At 33.6% G+C, this 18,342-nt stretch overlaps 2 protein-coding genes across 3 annotated transcripts; both read left to right on the top strand.

Moving 5' to 3' along the window:
* The first annotated feature begins 5,639 nt into the window (after nt 1-5,639).
* On the top strand, nt 5,640-10,880 carry LOC108470802 (aquaporin SIP1-2-like). The gene is made up of 3 exons (XM_017772275.2): nt 5,640-6,191; nt 6,932-7,204; nt 10,382-10,880. The coding sequence occupies exons 1-3, from the start codon at nt 5,895-5,897 to the stop codon at nt 10,553-10,555; spliced, it is 744 nt and encodes a 247-aa protein (XP_017627764.1). The 5' UTR covers nt 5,640-5,894; the 3' UTR covers nt 10,556-10,880.
* Nucleotides 10,881-12,043: 1,163 nt separating this feature from the next.
* Nucleotides 12,044-16,485, top strand: LOC108474077 (apyrase 2). 2 transcript variants are annotated; one of them, XM_017775975.2, is made up of 10 exons: nt 12,044-12,823; nt 13,699-13,827; nt 13,917-13,973; nt 14,060-14,152; nt 14,696-14,901; nt 15,114-15,205; nt 15,464-15,678; nt 15,764-15,953; nt 16,041-16,163; nt 16,245-16,485. In XM_017775975.2, exons 1-9 carry the CDS (start codon nt 12,506-12,508, stop codon nt 16,148-16,150), a joined length of 1,410 nt encoding a protein of 469 aa, XP_017631464.1. In that variant the 5' UTR covers nt 12,044-12,505; the 3' UTR covers nt 16,151-16,163; nt 16,245-16,485. The 2 variants fall into 2 exon arrangements, with proteins under 2 accessions (XP_017631464.1, XP_017631465.1); XM_017775976.2 differs by having other exon boundaries at nt 12,067-12,823; nt 16,265-16,485.
* The last annotated feature ends 1,857 nt before the right edge of the window (nt 16,486-18,342 follow it).

The raw sequence follows: 18,342 nt of genomic DNA, 5'->3' as shown, positions 1-18,342 counted from the left end.
TCAACCCTTCTCAGTTCCCATGATATCATGACATAAAACTCGGATCTCAACTTGATTTAATGGAGACCGGAATTCCAAGAAATCCAACAATCAAAGAGACCTGAAATTCCATGAATCTGATGAGTAGGAATTCATTCAATACAGATATGATTTATAGATCTCGCCAAACATTTAACAATAGGATACATCACATTTTCCTCTTTCCGCCATAGAGATAATTCTGATATGGCCTCAAGAATAATCCTTCTCATTTCCATCCCAATATCAACACTGACAAGGATAATTTTGATAGATCCCAATGCTCGGCTTTAACCCCTTTAACAACTCCAATTTTATGTAACATCGGATGTTCTAAACTATCACATTACCTCACCGTCTTGAAACACATCACAATTCATACAACAAGACATTATCGAAAGTCGAAGTCTTTACTCAATGTAGACTAGTCTAGTTCAGACGCTTCAGATTACCAATATTCTCATCTATCCGAACTCGTCAACACGTAATAAACTTTTCAGCTTTCACAAGATGGAAACCTTATCATTCGTAGTGACTTAAACTAATATCCAACTCTTTTCTAATAAATATACACTTCTCGTTCAAACTATTTACTCTTTTATCCGTACAAAATGAAATTCTATTATCGACTTGGGAAAATAATCCGACATAATTGTCACATGAAATCTTTCAAATAAATAATTTACCATACCGATGAAACTCGCTTTTATCACCTATGCCTTTATCGATGTCAAATCCTTACGTAAATTAGAAAAATCCCAATACTAAAATCACCACATTACTAAGATCAAATTAGAAGTATAGTCATATTTGACATGATTATCACGAGCTGAAGAATGCACTTCGAACACGAGTCATAATTGACAAATTATGGAACAAAGATAACAAGGAAACCGAATAAAGAAATCCAAGATAGAGAAATCCAGAATAAAAATAAAGAAACCCAAGATACGATACTATGCCGGAGAATCGAAAACCAAACTCATAGAGAAAATACAGAATACCCCTATAATTCTTCAAAGAAAGAAAGTCCAGAAGAAAACATCATTTAATCCCACTGAAATCAAATATAACAAGATCAATATATCTTCCCATACATATATATCAGATGAAGCATCAAGTAGAAGAAACAGAATCATAATATCATACGTATTCTCTCATCAATTCTTATAAGACGAAATGAAATAGAATACCCGATGAAATAGAGGAATATAAATTATAAACCAGTCAGACTACCAATGCTTTCATCCAACACCAAAATTAGAAGACATTCCCATATAACAAGAATTTCTTCAGAAGATCAATAGCCATAGAAATATTTTTGAGAACGGGTAAACACATAGAACATCTCAAAAGAGACTGCTAAATCTGTCTAGTCATAACTGTCACACTCAGATAGTTCACATTTCAATTATCATTTCCCCAACTAGTTTTGCCGTCACAAATTTCATATTAAACCATTCACTAAAGAAGGCCAATTCTGAATAAATTTCGATTTACACTTTTCTCGACCTTGCACCGAGTAATTCGGTTTACCAAGGAGAATTCCTTTTCTAATCGGGACAAGGTATAACTCCAATAATCTTTACGTCAATCCGATACTTTATTGGCTCGACTTTACTTATCAGCTCATTTTCAATCTCTAATCATACTTATAATTATTCTATCACTGTACTCTTTGGGTTCTCAACCGAAACTTATTCAATACAAATCTCATGAAATTCCATTATAAGTACCACTTTGTAAGGGGAGGGTTGTAGGACCTCTGACTCGACTTTCTTATACATACACATATGACACAACTTCCATCATCATAGTAACATCATCAAAATCATGTCATTCATTCATGTTGGCTTACACCAATTTTCCTATTGTCCCATTTAGACAATATACTTATGCATACATTCTATGTTTTCTAGATGACTTTACTTATCCATTCATTTAATTAAATTAATTCATGCTCATGACATTATATAAGGCCAAACAAACATAGATATTTGCATCACAATCACAACTTTCATTTCGTGCATCATCATGTACATATCATTACAATCATATAATTCAGTCCAACAATTTAACATAGATAAGTTCATTTCATTATAATCCTTTATCTCATAAAATTATATATCATTAACATTTATCAACATTCGACGTCCAAATCAAGACAAGGACATTTTCACTCGTATCATAATATTATGACATTTATTCATACCTCTACTACTTTCTATTTATTCCGTTCATCTTATCAAGTAAGCCACATACACTACATCATATGAGCATTAAGCAAATATGAATATTTATCACAACATGAACTTTCATCTCACATATTATCACATATGTATCATAAACTTTTATTCATACTTTTCTGAACCGAGACTTATCATAATCATAACTTTACTCAAATACCTTCACATAACATTGAACATGGTCGGCACAGCTCGGTTGGAGAGTACCCTGTCTAAATAAGACGGTACACATACGCGTCGGAAGACATCACACTATCACAAATCAGTGGCATGTATAGCTAAACTTTTACATATGCTCGGTTAGTCCGAGAACTGACTAAACCTACTCTGATACCACTAAATATAACACCCCGTACCCGAGACCATTGCCGGAGTCGAACACGAGGTATTAATAGACTTAATTCATTACTTAAACAGCTCATACAATTCATTTTAAAATTTCTAGACAAGCTGGCTAACTGCATCACAGTCGCTTTAAAAATCATATCTCGAGTTCCGAAACTCAAAATCCAATTCTGTAAATTTTTCCTGAGATTAGACTCATATATCTATCTACTAATTTTTTCTAGAATTTTTGGTTAGGCCAATTAGTACAGTTTATTAGTTAAAGTCTCCCCTGTTTCAGGGTTCGACTACTCTGACCTCTATGTATTACGAATCAGATATCTCCCTCTACAGAGCTTCAATGACTATGCCGTTTGTCTCTAATAAAACTAGACTCAATAAGGAATCTTTACATATAAAGTATGACTTCTAATTATCTTTTTAAAATTTATGGTGAATTTACAAAGTCAGAACAGGGGATCCAGAAATCGCTCTGGCCTTGTTTCACAAAAATTTAAACATCTCATAAAATATAACTCATATACCTGTTTTGTTCCATCCATATGAAAATAGACTCATAATTCTTCAATTCCATATATTATTCATCAACTAATTGTATCTCTATTATTTTTAGTGATTTTTCAAACTCACGTCACTGGTGCTGTCTGAATCTATTTTATGGTAAATTTTACCTATTTCATGGTTTCCATGGATTAGCTAGCAATTTAGCATACATAACACCAAATATGATCATGATTAGCCATTCCAATGGCTAATCATTACCAAGCATTTCCATACCACTCAATAACCATATCATAAGACCATATATACAAAATGATTATAATGCTATACATGCCATACTCAAAATATACAAGCCATTATGCCAAGATGGTATACGGATAGTGTGAGCGAGCCTCCGACCGTTCCCGATTTCCGAGCTGGCTTGTCAAAACTACAAGGAATGAAAATGAGGGAGTAAGCATAAATGCTTAATAAGTTCACATGCAAATAGCAAGTAACATAACCATATAAGCAAACATAAAACATCATTTGCATAATCATCACCAAGACATTCATATCACATTTTCATTTATCATCTTACCATATTGTTGTTATATCGATTTTTCAACCCGAGGGTTAAGTACATACCTGTTCAAAGTATCCATTTCACAACACTTACCAATACGTCCCTTGCATCTTGAGTATTCCTCCATTTCAGTAGAACTTTACCCGTTGAACACATCGGAATATAATTCGGATACATGGAAAGTTTGCACATAAGTGCCACATATGTAGCCAAGCTACCATGTAACTCGCCCATAAGTGAACTCGGACTCAACTCAACAAGCTCGGATGCCTAGACATGGCCGTGTGAGGGTCTCATACGCCCGTGTGCCCACTAGACACGGCCGTGTGAATTCTGAGAAAATTCCCAAATCGGCCACACGACCGTGTGACACCCAATTTGGCCTGAAACTCTAGTTCCCAAATCTACACGGCTGTGTGCCTCGGTACACGCCCGTGTGGTCATCGGGAAGGTCACGAAACCACCTCCAAAACAGCCTAAAACCACCATCTAAGCCATTGGAACCATCCCTAATCTTTGCCCTATCAAAATATATCAGAAAGTGGCTGTTTCTCCTCACTTCCAATGTCTATAACCCAAAATCTTCGGGTTAACACATAAACAAAATATTCTAAACAAAAAATTTGTAAAAACGATAATGAGAAGACAAGGTTTCTAATCCCACACCTGTTATGCGATTGGCAATGATGACGGAAGAACGTAATTCTAGTGGCCGCAGATGAAACGTTTCCCAAGCAATCACAACAATCCTAAAAGAAAAGTCAAAGAAAACCCCCCAAAAGAAAAGAAAGAAGAACGTCCAAAAAAAGACCAAAAATAAAAATAAAGATAAAAAAATAATTTACAATCAAATAAAATGAAATAAAAACAAGTAGTAGAAAAAAACTTAAAAAGAAAAAATTCATCCAGAGAGCGCACGCAAAACTTGAACTTAGAACCCCAAAGTTCATTAACACTCACTCAACCACTAGACCAGTAAGCCTATTCTTACATTAAAATGCACAACTTAACTCATGTGTACGACCTTCTCACTGTCACTACACTCAAAACCCAGAACTTCTAGGCCCAAAATTCGGGGTGTTACATCGATCCTGGATGAACCGAAGAGAGAAAGGGAGCATGGAACCAAACTGGTTTGGGTAAAGTTGAAGGTAAGTTTCGCATGGTGGTCGTTTTAGTCATTGAGAGTGTAAAGCTCGTTTGAAAAATTAATGAAATAATGTAGTTTTGAGAGGGTGAGCATGTTGTAGGTAAGATAAATAATGTAGTCGTGGGGGTTGATTAGGAGGTTAAGGGAACGTGTTTGGGAAACTTTGTCGATAGTGGGTAGCCATAAGTCACGACTGGCGAGGTCTTCAAGTGAGACGAACTTGTGGACTAGGTCATTGAGAAATCCAAATTGGTTCATTAAAGCGATGATAGATGATGATGAGTTGTAACTGTGAGGTGAGAATATGCGAAATAAGTTTTATTTTGATTTCAGCTTTCACCTTTTCTTTTTTCATAAACATAAAAAAGTTTTAACAAATGGACAATATAGAAAAACTACTTTAAAATAGATAGAGAATGGAGGAAAACAGAGGGAGAAGCAGAAAAGAATGAAAAAAAAGTTAAAAGAACATAAAAGAAAAAAATTAAATTGCTCAAAATAAAAAAATATAGGAACCAATTGTATAATTAACCTAAGTTTTTTATTTGAAATGATAATTTAATGTGTCACATGAATTTACTGTTATACCGTTAACGATATTTAACGGCTCAGTGACTAAAATGTTATAACGTATTAATGCAAATAATTAAAACGTAATATTTTAAATATAAATAACTAAAATATAACTTGTGTTAAAAAAATTAACTATTTTAATAATTTATCTCAAATAAAAAATTTAAAAGGCTCTAGAAAAATGAATATTTAAATAGGATTAAGACAAATACTAAAAGCTGACTTTTTTTTCCTTCATTTTTAAAGGGCAAGAAGTAAAAAAGACAGAGCAGAGCAAGTAAATAAATCAAAGCTGCGTATATTTGGAAACATCTTCTGTCTGTGATTTGGCAAAGAAAAAAAAAAAATCCCACACTAATACCAATCTCGGCTCTACTTTTCTTCTCCCTCTCCACACATTCAACAAACCAAAGTTCTCTTCTGAAATTCCCTTCTTCCATTTGCTTGTTACTAGAAAAAAGGATCCATCAAAGCAAACATAATAAAACCTTAAACCATGGGTCCAATAAAGATTGCATTTGGTGATATGTTGATTACTTTCATGTGGGTTTTCTGTTCATCAATGTTTGGTTTATTAACCTCTTGGATAGCCACCGCCATTGGTGTCCAAACCATTTCTTGGGCTCCTATTGTTATCATCACCTTCATTATTTTCGTTTTCGTTTTCATCTTTAATATTATTGGTGGATTTCTTGGTGGGGCTAGCTTTAATCCTACTGGAACTGCTGCCTTCTATGCTGCCGGGGTCGGTGAAGATAGCCTTATCTCCATGGGCCTCCGGTTCCCAGCTCAGGTAATTATGTATTTGTAATCTATTTTTTGAGTTTTTTTATATGGAATTCTATTTGATTTGATCTAGGTTCTGCTTTTTTGGTCATCTTTTCATGTTTTTCTGTATGTTTTTTTTTTAAATTGAACTCTATTTGGTTTGATCTGGATCTGCTTTTTTATTATCTTTTTAGATCAAATTATATGATATTTTTGTGGTTTTACTGATAATATTTTAACTTTTCGATAGGTTCATTCTGTAGTATTTTCTTCATGCGTTTCAAAATTAAATTCCTTTGAATTTCTTAATTCTGCATATGCTTTTGAAAAGCAAAAAAGTTTGCCTTGCCTAACACGACAGTACTTTACTTATTCAAGTGATAGAATCTTAATTGTTATAATTTGTAAAATCATCCTTCAGTTCAATAACAATATGCATTGCTTGCTAGCTCAAGGCGTGAAAGTAGTCTATTTTTACTCTGTTTTTTTTTAAAGCTTTAGTTACTTTTTTTTCCCTTCAAATATTCTTCATTTTTTGTAACTTTGTTGTCTGTCAGTATTTTTTATGTATGTGCTTTTTTATCACATGGTTTTGGCATTATTTTTCACTTTATAGCTCAATTAAGCTGTAAATCTGAGATCTTGCCATGTTTATTTCCTTTTTAAAAATGAACTAAGAGTACTTCCTATACTGTTGAATAACAATATTAAACAATTAGCTAAATTTTGAGATACATTATTGACAATAAAATATCCAACTGACAGGCCGCTGGTGCTGTGGGTGGTGCCCTGGCAATCACAGAGGTGATGCCAGAACAGTACAAGCACATGATAGTAGTACCATCTTTGAAAGTAGATACACACACAGGAGCCATTGCTGAGGGGGTTTTGACTTTTGTAATTACTTTAGCCGTTCTTTTTATCATTCTTAAAGGTCCAAAGAGTGAAATTTTCAAGACATGGTTGCTTGCCATTGCGACTGTAGCAATAGTTATGTCTGGTACTGCTTACACTGGACCTTCCATGAATCCAGCCAATGTAAGTTGCATTTCCTTTTCCATATATTGTTCTGCTTTTCGTTGTATCTAACCTACGTAGCGTGTTGTGATATTGTTTCCTTTGTTACTTTAAATTGCTACTTGAGCTTATTCCTTTTTCAAGCATCTATAGTTGTTTGACTTCCCAACTAGGCATATGTCTGGCTTTCTTGTTACTACGCTGGTTTGGATTCCTTGGAATATAATTGACTCTGCCTCTCTCACTTGTTGTGATGTTTTGTAATATTTGCTTATATTGGACTGTCATGCATTGTGCCCAATTTTAAAAATTGTTGGTACTTGAAAAGCACTTCATTTGTTTTTTACTTTCATATTAAGTAGGTAATAAACTAATAATTGACTAGAGGATAGAGATCTGCAGTCTTAGGGCATCTAAGATATGGGTGGTACAATGATGATGACCTAAGCCATATTAAACTAGTTAGGTTGAATAAGTACATTTAGATATCTGTTACGGTCTCAACTAATGGATCTTGTCACCGACGATTCACAGACAAACTGTCTGTCTTATCAGGGTTTTTTCCTTGATTTTTTACCTCTTCCTCGCGAATGACCTATGATGAACAGGTGGAACTCGTCGAAGGGAATTCCAAACCTTAAGAATTGTTAGAGAGAATCTTAAGTCTCGTAAAATTTGTTTAATTTGACTCAATTTTACTGCTACCAATTGACCTCTTAAATAGAGGTTGCATAGGTTTACTTATCTGAATAAAAAACTTAAGGAAACTAAAATAAAGACTTTAAATAAAGGACTCCTAATATCTATCTAAAATACTTTTAATTAAAAAAAATCTCCTAAAGACATAAAATACTCATAAATAAAATCTCTTAATACTTCTAATAAAATAATAAACTAATCTAATAATTAATTAACGTCTAACATTACTCCCCTCCTGAAAAAGAGCTTGTCTGCAAGCTCGAGATTGAATAGCTCGTACATTTTTTTGCCCAGTATTGCATGTAAACATATTTTAGTTTCTGTACGTCCCTCTTGATTTTGCTTAACATCATTGGTGTTTGAAGGGCTATGGTTCATCACAATTGTAACAAAGACTCTTGTCTCTTCATTTTGTTATCTCTACATGAGTCAAACTTTTTAATAAAAGGAGGATCTTTCTTGTTAGCACTAGAGTCTCTTGTTGATTCCCAATACGCTGGTCAGCAACTTGAGTTGGTTGATCTTTTGTCCCAAAAGTTCGCGCTAGATTCATAGCCTGAACCAAGTTTTTAGGTTTTTGCATCTCCACATCTATTCAGATAATAAACAAATTAATTTGTTGATCCAGTCTTATGGAATCTACACGGGTTAACAGTTCTTGAAATTGGCAAAAATGGTCTTCCACCAATCCTCTTTGGCTCAATTTTGCTAATTCCCCCAAAGGGTTCTTGCGCATCTATGGTCCAAACCATAGAGTTTAGTATCCTTCGAATGCCTTCCACAAATGGTTAGGCTTTTCCTACTCTATTTGATAACATCTCAAGCCTTTCCTATCAAGTGAAAAGCGGCTAGACTCACTTTGTCTATTTTGACTATCTTTTGATTTGCAAAGAATTTTCCACATTAGTGCAACCAAATTAGAGGGTTCTCTTCCCATTAGAAGTTGGGAAATCCAACTTTGTGCATCGTTGAACCACAAAAAATCTTGTCGTTGTCTCTGATCAGTTTTCCAGCTTCTCTAGTTGACTCTCAGGTTTGTCAACACTGCTATTACTGCTGTCAACCCGTTTCCCTTATCAAAGTTTTTATTGGAAGTCATCAAATCTCTCATCTGCAGCATGAGCTGATCAATCTTCGATTCTATTCTTGCTTTAAACGACTCAAACTCCTCTTTGGTAATGGAATCACATATTGTTTCTAGCTCTGATACCAAATTGTTATGGTCCCTACTAATGGGTCTTGTCACCAGAAGATTCACAAGCAAATCATTTATCATTTTAGGGTTTTTTCCTCTTCCTCCCAAATGACTTATGATGAACAAGTGGAACTTGTCGAAGGGAATTCCAAACCTTAAGACTTGTTAGAGAGAATCTTAAATCTCGTAAAATTTGTTTAATCTAACCTAATTTTATTGATATCAATTGGCCTCTTAAATAGAGGTTACATAGGTTTTCTTATTCAAGTAAAAACTTATAAGCTAAGGAAGCTAAAACAAAGACTCTAAATAAAGAATAACTCTTAATATCTCTTATTTTTAATTGAAAAGAAAATCTCCTAAACATAGAAAATATTCATAAATAAAATCTCCTAATACTTGTAATAAAATAATAAACTAATCTATGTATGAGGTTCCTTCTACTGAACTTGGTGTTTGTGATTCATTCTTGGAAAGCTAGTCTCCTTTAGTTTTTATTGCACCATAGACAATCTCCGTGATAATTAATGTAGGATTAGAGTCATTGTTAGAAGTTGTGTGACCCAAATTCCTATTAAAATAAAATACAAGTGGCAAGGTTCGGTACAGACTGCACAAGTGAAATCCGTATATTATTTGATGTTGATTAGAATAAGGTGTTTTAATCTTGCTGTATTTAGAATCAAGTGTCTGCTATTTTCTCAGTCATAGTGATTTGAAGTCCTACTAATGTTGTTATTTGATTTGTGTATAAGCAATTGCCATTCTCCATATACTCTTTCAAGCATGACAGTTAATGTGTACCGGTCTTTCTATTCAATTGCATGTGCTGGTAGATTTATGTATAAAGCAAATAGATTAGACTCTTTTTGTGGCTTTCTTTTTTATTTGCCTTAAATCTTAATCCTTTTTGCTGACTTCAGACTTTATTTTACCCTTTTGTTATTGCATCTTTGACTTGAGTACTAATTGCACTTTCTATACAATAAAGTTATTCTCTAATGTAATTTATGTATACTATCATGTTACTAGGACTTGGGTGTGAGTATCCAAACGTTATGTTTGATTTTCTTCAGTTTTAGAGGGTCATATCTCCCATACTCATATTCGGATACTATTTGGGCTTGAATATTTCAAGGAAAATGAAAAGTCATAACTTAAGTATGCATTTTCCTACTTTTCAATGATTTTATAGATTTTATAGTTCATAACTGATTACGTCCTACTTTTCTTATCGAAAAAGTAATGATTTCTTACTGGTGAAGACATCATTTAAAGCTTAGTAATGGTGAATCATGTTGCAGGCCTTTGGTTGGGCATATGTAAACAATTGGCACAACACATGGGATCAGTTTTATGTTTACTGGATCTGTCCATTCATCGGAGCTATATTAGCAGCATGGGTGTTCCGACTTTTCTTCCCCCCACTGCCGCCAGTGAAGAAAGCAAAGAAAACAAGGAAACCAAAGAGAGCGTAAGGTGGCATAACAAAGTTTGCATGGCTGCCATAACGACAATAGATAAGCCCAATGTTTATGCAAAGAACATTTTATGTATTTTTGTTCTTTTTCCAATTGTTCAATTCCGATGGCATCCATTTATCTCCAACATTTCTATGGATTATATGGAGAAAACATTCTTCTCGTGTACTATCTTTTTCTGCTTTCTTATGTTTGGTTGGATCCATATGTTAAACGTAGCGGATTGAATGCATGCTCATGCATCATACACAACTTATCCAAGTATTGCATGCATTGTTTTTTGGAATTAATATAACCCTGACATCAGTGGTAGAGTGAGAAATTTTGTTGGGTTGAAATTAAATTTTATATATTTTTTATAATAAAATATAATTTTATCATTTTAATAGTCTATATCTTTATAATTTTAAAAGATTAAAATAAATTTTTATCATTTTTGAGAATTAAAGTATAATTGTGTTTTCCAGCCACTGCCTAGCGTTTCTCATGTAAATTGTTTGATTCTATTCATAAAATATTGCAGGCATCAAGAAGTTTGGTTATCTTATATACGAATTTCAGAGTTAATGTTTTGTGGCTTCTTATTTCCTGATATTTGATTTTTTACGCACGATTAATATTTAATTATGATTAAAGATGTTTAAATGATTAATTTCAAAATTATTTTTAAAATTTATTATGCAATCAAATAAATCTGGTTAAATTTGTATAGGTTTCTTACATACAAGTAAGAAGAAAAATTACTATAAGAGCTTAAACTCGTTAACGCATATATGGCTTAAAATTATCAAAAATATAAAAATATTCAATAAGTGGTTCGATATATTGTATTCTCAAGAAAAGAATGTAAGTTCAAATATTAAAGATAATATTACTAAGAGAAACAATCATAAAATTTGAACTTATTATGATAAAAATTTAAGCTCAAGAATATTTATAAATTAATTAATTTTTATGTATTGAGTTTTTATAATGTATAATATATTGGATCTGTATTTAAAGTGGAGATATATATTATATTGTATTATTAATTTTGATTGATTAATTAATTAATTCAGTATAAAATGAAATATCAAAAATAAATACACGTGTTTATGTAAACCAAAACAAGCATTTCCTTTGGCGTCACCTGATAATATTATACTACTAATTACAGAAAAATAAATTCTTTACCGACAAAAATATTTAACCAAAAAAGAGACATTTCAGTTTTCATTACCATTTTAAAATTTCATTTTATGGAAATTCAGTTTCTATGGTATAAATATCGTAAATATAAAAATAATACATTCTATTAAAACATAAATTTGAAATATAAAACAAGCAATAGTGTTAAAACACTGAAATATGTCTCTCTTTTTTTTTTTATTTTGAAAATTTCCAATATTGTCTAAATTCAACTTCTAAATTCTTTTTATTTCATATAGAACAAAAATAGATGTATTTATTTTTAACACATGCGGTGATTGATATACGGCTGGGCCTGGATCTAGCTTAGCAAATAATGAATCCTCCTCTTTACGTTTAATTTCTCCCTCCCTCCCTCCCTCCCTAATCTCTCGCCTTCCCTTTCCTTCCCCTCCCTTCCTCCCAAAGTCACTATCACTACATTAGCTCCTTTCTTTTCTTTTCTTTCTCATTCCCATTCCCGCCCCCCTTTTTTTTTCTTTTTTTTTTCCCATGTGATCCACATTTCTTTTCCTCTTCCAATCCTTTCAATATCAATAACTTATTTGATCGGCTAATTCTTTTTTTTTTTTCATTTCATTATAAATTTGAAAATACCCCCAATCCAGAAAACTGGAAGATCTGGAGTCATTACCGACTTCTTCCGGGAACGGAAAGATCCGGTACAGAACACCATCCTCGGCCGAGTTATTCGAGTCCTTTGCAAACGGAGGCGCAATATCCCCCACCGGAAACGGGACCACGGATCACCCTGAAAAGATGAAGCGTTCATTGGCGAGACACGACTCCATCTCCGACAAGATCCATAGATATCGAGGCGTTTTGCTGGTGATCGCCATCCCTATCTTGCTCGTAACCTTTGTTTTGTTTGTCATGCCGGGGAAATCTTCTACGGATACGGCCGTGATGGAGGAGATCGAGATCAATAGCAGGAAAGTGGGGGCGAATTCGAGAGGGAATAGGAATTATGCGGTGATTTTTGATGCGGGGAGTTCCGGGAGTCGAGTTCATGTTTATTGTTTTGATCAGAATTTGGATCTTGTTCCAATTGGCTCTGAATTAGAGCTTTTTGAACAGGTAAATTATTTTCCTATAATTCTACAATATTTTTTAAAGCTGAAAAATATATTGGCCTGTAATGCAGGTTTACAAAACGATAATTTGAGTGCTAATGTAATTGTAGTATTTTGTTGATAGATTTGCTAGGAATTAGAGCCTTTTGAACTGCCAATCTTTTTCAAAATATATATTCTGGCCAGATTTTACGTTTTTAATTATTCCTTTTAGTTTTTAAGAAACGCAAATTACTTATTCATTTAGAATGTGGATTAACGTAAGGGGGAATTTTATTATCATTTGTTTTTCTCTTTAATCGTTTTGGTGACATTATTTATATATTTAATGTTGAATTTGTTCGAATCTTTTAAGTAGGATTTGATTTTCTATGTTCTAATTATATGTTTAAATTTAGAAGCGAAAGATTAAAATTTGGAATTTTGAGAGTAAAATAAAGCTTTGAAATGATAATTCAAGTGCTTTAATTATGTTAGTGGATTTTATTTAATATATACTGTTATTTTTTACCACAATTTTTGTTGTCATTTAGAAATGAATTAGATTCCTAGGGATTGACTTCCAGGATATAAATATATTGTTAAATCTGGAGTTTTAGTGAAAATGCACCTTTAAAATAATACTTTTTGTTGCATGTGTTCTTTTTAGCTTTTTTAAGAAGAAAATGTACTTTACGGGCATATTTTAATGTAAAATCTGAATTTGCATGCTTTAAAAGAGGATTTTACTATTGGGACTAAAGGAGAATTTTCTAGCATCAGTTAGTTGGTATTTTTAAAATTTCCATTTATTTGTATGTTCTAGACGAAGCTTTTTCTTGAATCTCTGCGATTGTATTCCATGCATTAATTGATTTTATGTGGTTTGTTTTGTTGCAGCTTAAACCGGGTTTGAGCTCCTATGCAAAAGATCCACAGGCTGCAGCGAAGTCTTTACTTTCTCTTCTAGACAAGGCAGAAAGTGTTGTGCCACTAGATTTGCGATCAAAAACTCCTGTTAGAGTTGGGGTTGGTATACTTAGATCCTTCAGTCATGCGTATTTTTGAATTCTAAGTCCTTTGAATTGCTGAAGACTGGTACTTTAAATGTTGCGTAGGCAACTGCAGGTCTGAGGGCACTAGAAGGAGATGCAGCTGACAGAATTTTGCAAGCGGTAATTCTATATTTGGAAGCATTTGGTCTATGTTCACGTTATTTGTCCATTTCCTCATGCGAATGACTTTTTAAATACTTATATAGGTTAGAGAACTTCTGAAAGATAGAAGTACCCTCAAATCTGAGGCAAACGGTGTTAAGATTCTGGATGGCACCCAAGAAGGTTCTTATGAGTGGGTATGTTTTGCTGAATTTCTTTACTTTTATACTTTGCTTTTATTTTGAGCTTAAAGTAATTTTCCTTAACAAGATTGATTGTAGGGAAAATATGTCAAGTGTGCTGTACAATGCATTTTGTTGCATGCTTGATCAGGCTCCCTTTTGTTGTGGTAGATTGTCATCAAATTTCACTTTATTCCTATAAATATTTTCCTAGAGGACGCTTTTACATGCTATAGCTGGTCAGCATTTATCAGTCTTACTCAAGATGATTATATGATGATAGTCAATTCGAAGGGGAGATCCTTGAGGTCTTCTCTGTGGTAACAAACAAGAATGCTCTAAAGGTTGGGTGATATAGATATATAAATGGACACATACATGGCTATAGTTTGTGGTTTTTTCCGTATGAGCAAATATTTACATTTTGTAATGAAGCTAGACTCTTCTTTATCTATAGGGAGGAACAACCAGTCAAAGATCTGGATCCACTGCAAACTTTCCTACTGGTTGAAACTGTGACCTCATTCTGAGTTTCTTAACTGCCACCTTCTATTTCAGGTTACAGTAAATTACCTATTGGGGAAGTTGGGAGGGACATACAAAGACACAGTTGGCATAATTGATCTTGGTGGCGGATCTGTGCAAATGGCTTATGCCATCTCCAAGGAAGCTGCTTCAAATGCTCCAAGTGTACCAGCAGGACAGGACAATTATGTAAATGAAATGTATCTGAAGGGATCAAAATATTACCTCTATGTTCACAGGTTTCTCTCTTTCATTTTGATAAGTTGGTTTTATGATTCTATTAATGATTTGAAATGGAGAAAAAGGAGATTTTATGGTTGTGATTCCAACAGCAATCAATTTTATCAGACATGTTTTTTTCAGTCATTTGTATAGCTCTGTAGAATAATGAAACCATTATATTTTAATTATAAGCTTTTGTTAAATATTCTTTTGGATTTTTTGCATACAGTTATTTGTGCTATGGCCTATTGGCAGCTCGAGCAGAAATTTTGAAGGCATCTGATGATTCTGGCAACCCTTGCATCTTGGAGGGTTTTGATGGTATGTCTTGATTTGTTTAACAGTGACGTAAAACTATTCAGTAGCTAAAATTTTTTAATGCTTTGATCACTGGAAATGTAATCTTGGCTGCCAGCTTCCTACTTGGAACATTAAATTATCTCTCTATTCCTGAATTTTGAAATGCTTTGAATGATGTAGTAGTTTTGAGTTGTTTGGAGTTATAGCATTTTTTGTTCTATGGTTGACCGATTTGTGACATTTGAAGTACTAAACATGTTCGGCAAAAATATTTACAAGGTACTTATGCATATGGAGGAAATCAGTATAAAGCATCAGCTCCTTCATCGGGTGCAAGCATGGAAGAATGCAGGAGGGTGACTCACAAGGCTCTTAAAATAAATGACACATGCATGCATATGAAGTGCACATTTGGTGGTATATGGAATGGGGGAGGCGGAGATGGACAGAAGAATTTGTTTATTGCTTCGTTCTTCTTTGACAGGGCTGCTGAGGTATTGCTCATTAAGAATCATATTGCCTGAAACAAACTATGGAATAAACTGATTTGCCATTCTAACTAAATGTTCATGAATACAGGCTGGTTTTATCAAAGCTGCTGATCCAGTTGCAACAGTTCAGCCTCATTCTTTTGCAGAAGCTGCTAAACGAGCTTGTGGAACCAAGTACACAGATATTAAAGCAACATACCCAGCTGTGGATGTGGGTAACCAGGCTTATCTATGCTTGGATCTAGTTTATCAGTACACCCTGCTCGTAGATGGATTCGGTAAGCCTATACTTGATCATTTTCAGTTAACAATTTCATAGTTGCAGAATGCAGATCCTATAAAGAGTGGAATCTTTTCATGGACAGGCCTTGATCCCTACCAAGATATTACATTGGTAAAGAAAGTGAAATTTCGCAATTCCTTTGTTGAAGCTGCTTGGCCACTAGGCAGTGCCATCGAGGCTGTATCATCTTGAAGTAAAGTTCCAGGTAATGCACAGCTTTAATCACTCCCTGGATATTTCCATGGTCAGTGGATCTAAAGCATCTGCATTTCTTAATTCAAACCAGTGGATGAAAATAACGTGCAGATGTAGGCAGCATGTTCAAGCTTGAAATCAGATTTTGGTGGGAATAATGGAAGAGGATGAGTCATTTGTAATTACATTATTACTAGGTTTTGTGAGATTTAATTGAACTTGTTCATTTATTTTGTCCTACGGAACTAAACAAACAGATTACAATACCAATGTGATTTGTGTCGCTAATATTTTGTTAGTTTTAAAGAAACAAAAGAGGCAATTTTCTTTGATTTTGTTGGAGTTCCTTACAACTTAGGCTTTATAAAAGGGAAGGACAGTTTTGGCGCCGGCTTAAGTTGACATATTTATGTTGGATACACTTATGTAATGCAAGTTATGAAACAAAAATAGTTTACGGTATATAATAAAAATGAAAAATATGGAAGCTTATTCAACATTTTAGCCATTTTAAAAAACTCCCGCCTTAATTTTCTTCCATAGCTCAAAACAAGCAAACCCAGGAATATTTTAATATTACAAGACATTGGTCCAGCTTCCGTTTCGCTCAATGTCTCGGCTTCCCTGCCGCATATCCCATCCCATTGACCTCCATTTTCCCCAATTCACTCTGTAAATTAGGGTTCCCAATTACCAACTGCCTTGGTCCTTTCCCCGTACTCTTCATAGCCATGACAGTAATTAAAGGATAAATTATTTAAGGCTTGGAAGGGAAATAATGACAGGGATTGAAGATGATATTGTACTACTGCATGAGGGAGGTAAGATTATAGGCTTTGATATGGAGTTCCTCCTATTAAATTTTCGAAGAGAGTCCGTAGTCTCAGGGAGAGAAGTATGGCCGGATGATTCTTAAAGTTATTGGCATGATTGTTGAAATCAGACCTGTCAATTAGATTGGTTGGATTGAGAATCGGTCTGGATAAAGGGTTGAATCGATTTTGGAGTGAATCATTTAGAATTGGTGCTTGAACCGAACTTTTTTTCTATTTTTTAATTTATATATTTTAAGTTTTTATGAGTTCTTAATAATTTATTTAATAAAAATTAGATCAGACAATTGAACCGGTCGAATTGATTGAATTAAAAATTGGTGGTCTAATCAAGTCAACCATTAGTTTGATTTTAAAAAACTTTGATTCTTGTGTAAGAAAATTGGCTTTAATGCGCTTTTGAATAAACCTTCGCAAATTGGAAGCGAAGCCGGATTTTTTAGTTAATTAATTTAGAAAATGACTATTGTTTGGCAAAATTTCAGGAAGATTACATGAATTTTGTCTGAAGGTCCTTAACGTGTCTTTGAGTAGCATCGTATTGTCCAACTATAATCTTCTGCAATTAGTACTAGTATGGAATCTCCTACACAATGATGACATGGATCCAACTACCAAGTCTTTCGAGTGCAATGTACAAAAGGAGTAGCCTTATGGCTATCAATGAAATAATGGGTAAGGTGGTCAAATTGATTCTAATACTAACAGTGGATCCCCGGAAAGAGGGGGGGGGGGGGGGTGTTTGCGTGGATGATGATATACATAGATTGGCGACAACCTCTAATGTCGAAGATATGGATTGAAGGAAAATTGCAAAGGGTGGAATATGAATCACTACCCAATATTTGTTTCAATTGTGCTAAGTAAGGTTATGTGAAGGAGTTGTTGTAACAGCCTGATTTTCAGTAGAGACAGAACAGTAATTCTAGACCACAAATTTCAGTCGTGTTGACTCGTAAATATTATTTTTAGAATATTTATAGTTATTAGAGTCGTTTTAAAATTTAGTTTAAAAATATTAACGGTTAGGTAATTAATAAAAAAAAAGGCTAAATTATAAAAAGGTGCAAAACTTGTAAATTAAAGCAAATAGGTGATGAAATGGTTTAATTAATATTGAAGGAAGGACTTACAATAAAGTAATAAAATAATAAAATAAAGCAATTATAATGGTAAAATTGTAAATTACTTGAAATTAAAACAAAACAAATTGAAATTTTAAAGCTTCCTAGGCATTTTTCTTCAAAATTTGGCCGAAACCACCATAGGAGGAGCTCTAAGTCGGTTTCTTCATTTTTGTTTCATGTGATTTTAATTTTTACTCGTTTCTTAAAATTTTTATGTTTTGAGATTGTT

The sequence above is a fragment of the Gossypium arboreum genome, chromosome 11, assembly GCF_025698485.1.
Source record: "Gossypium arboreum isolate Shixiya-1 chromosome 11, ASM2569848v2, whole genome shotgun sequence".
Classification (NCBI taxonomy): Eukaryota; Viridiplantae; Streptophyta; class Magnoliopsida; order Malvales; family Malvaceae; genus Gossypium; species Gossypium arboreum.
The sequence above is the reverse complement of the archived record's forward strand: the minus strand, read 5'-3'. Positions and strand labels throughout refer to the sequence as shown.

Coding starts and splice junctions, on each gene's coding strand:
- LOC108474077 (XM_017775975.2), top strand. CDS start 12,506: ATGAAGCGTTCATTGGCGAGACACGACTCCATCTCCGACAAGATCCAT. Junction 12,824..13,698: donor AATTAGAGCTTTTTGAACAG/GTAAATTATTTT, acceptor GTTTTGTTGCAG/CTTAAACCGGGTTTGAGCTC. Junction 15,206..15,463: donor CATCTTGGAGGGTTTTGATG/GTATGTCTTGAT, acceptor AATATTTACAAG/GTACTTATGCATATGGAGGA.
- LOC108470802 (XM_017772275.2), top strand. CDS start 5,895: ATGGGTCCAATAAAGATTGCATTTGGTGATATGTTGATTACTTTCATG. Junction 6,192..6,931: donor GCCTCCGGTTCCCAGCTCAG/GTAATTATGTAT, acceptor TCCAACTGACAG/GCCGCTGGTGCTGTGGGTGG. Junction 7,205..10,381: donor CTTCCATGAATCCAGCCAAT/GTAAGTTGCATT, acceptor ATCATGTTGCAG/GCCTTTGGTTGGGCATATGT.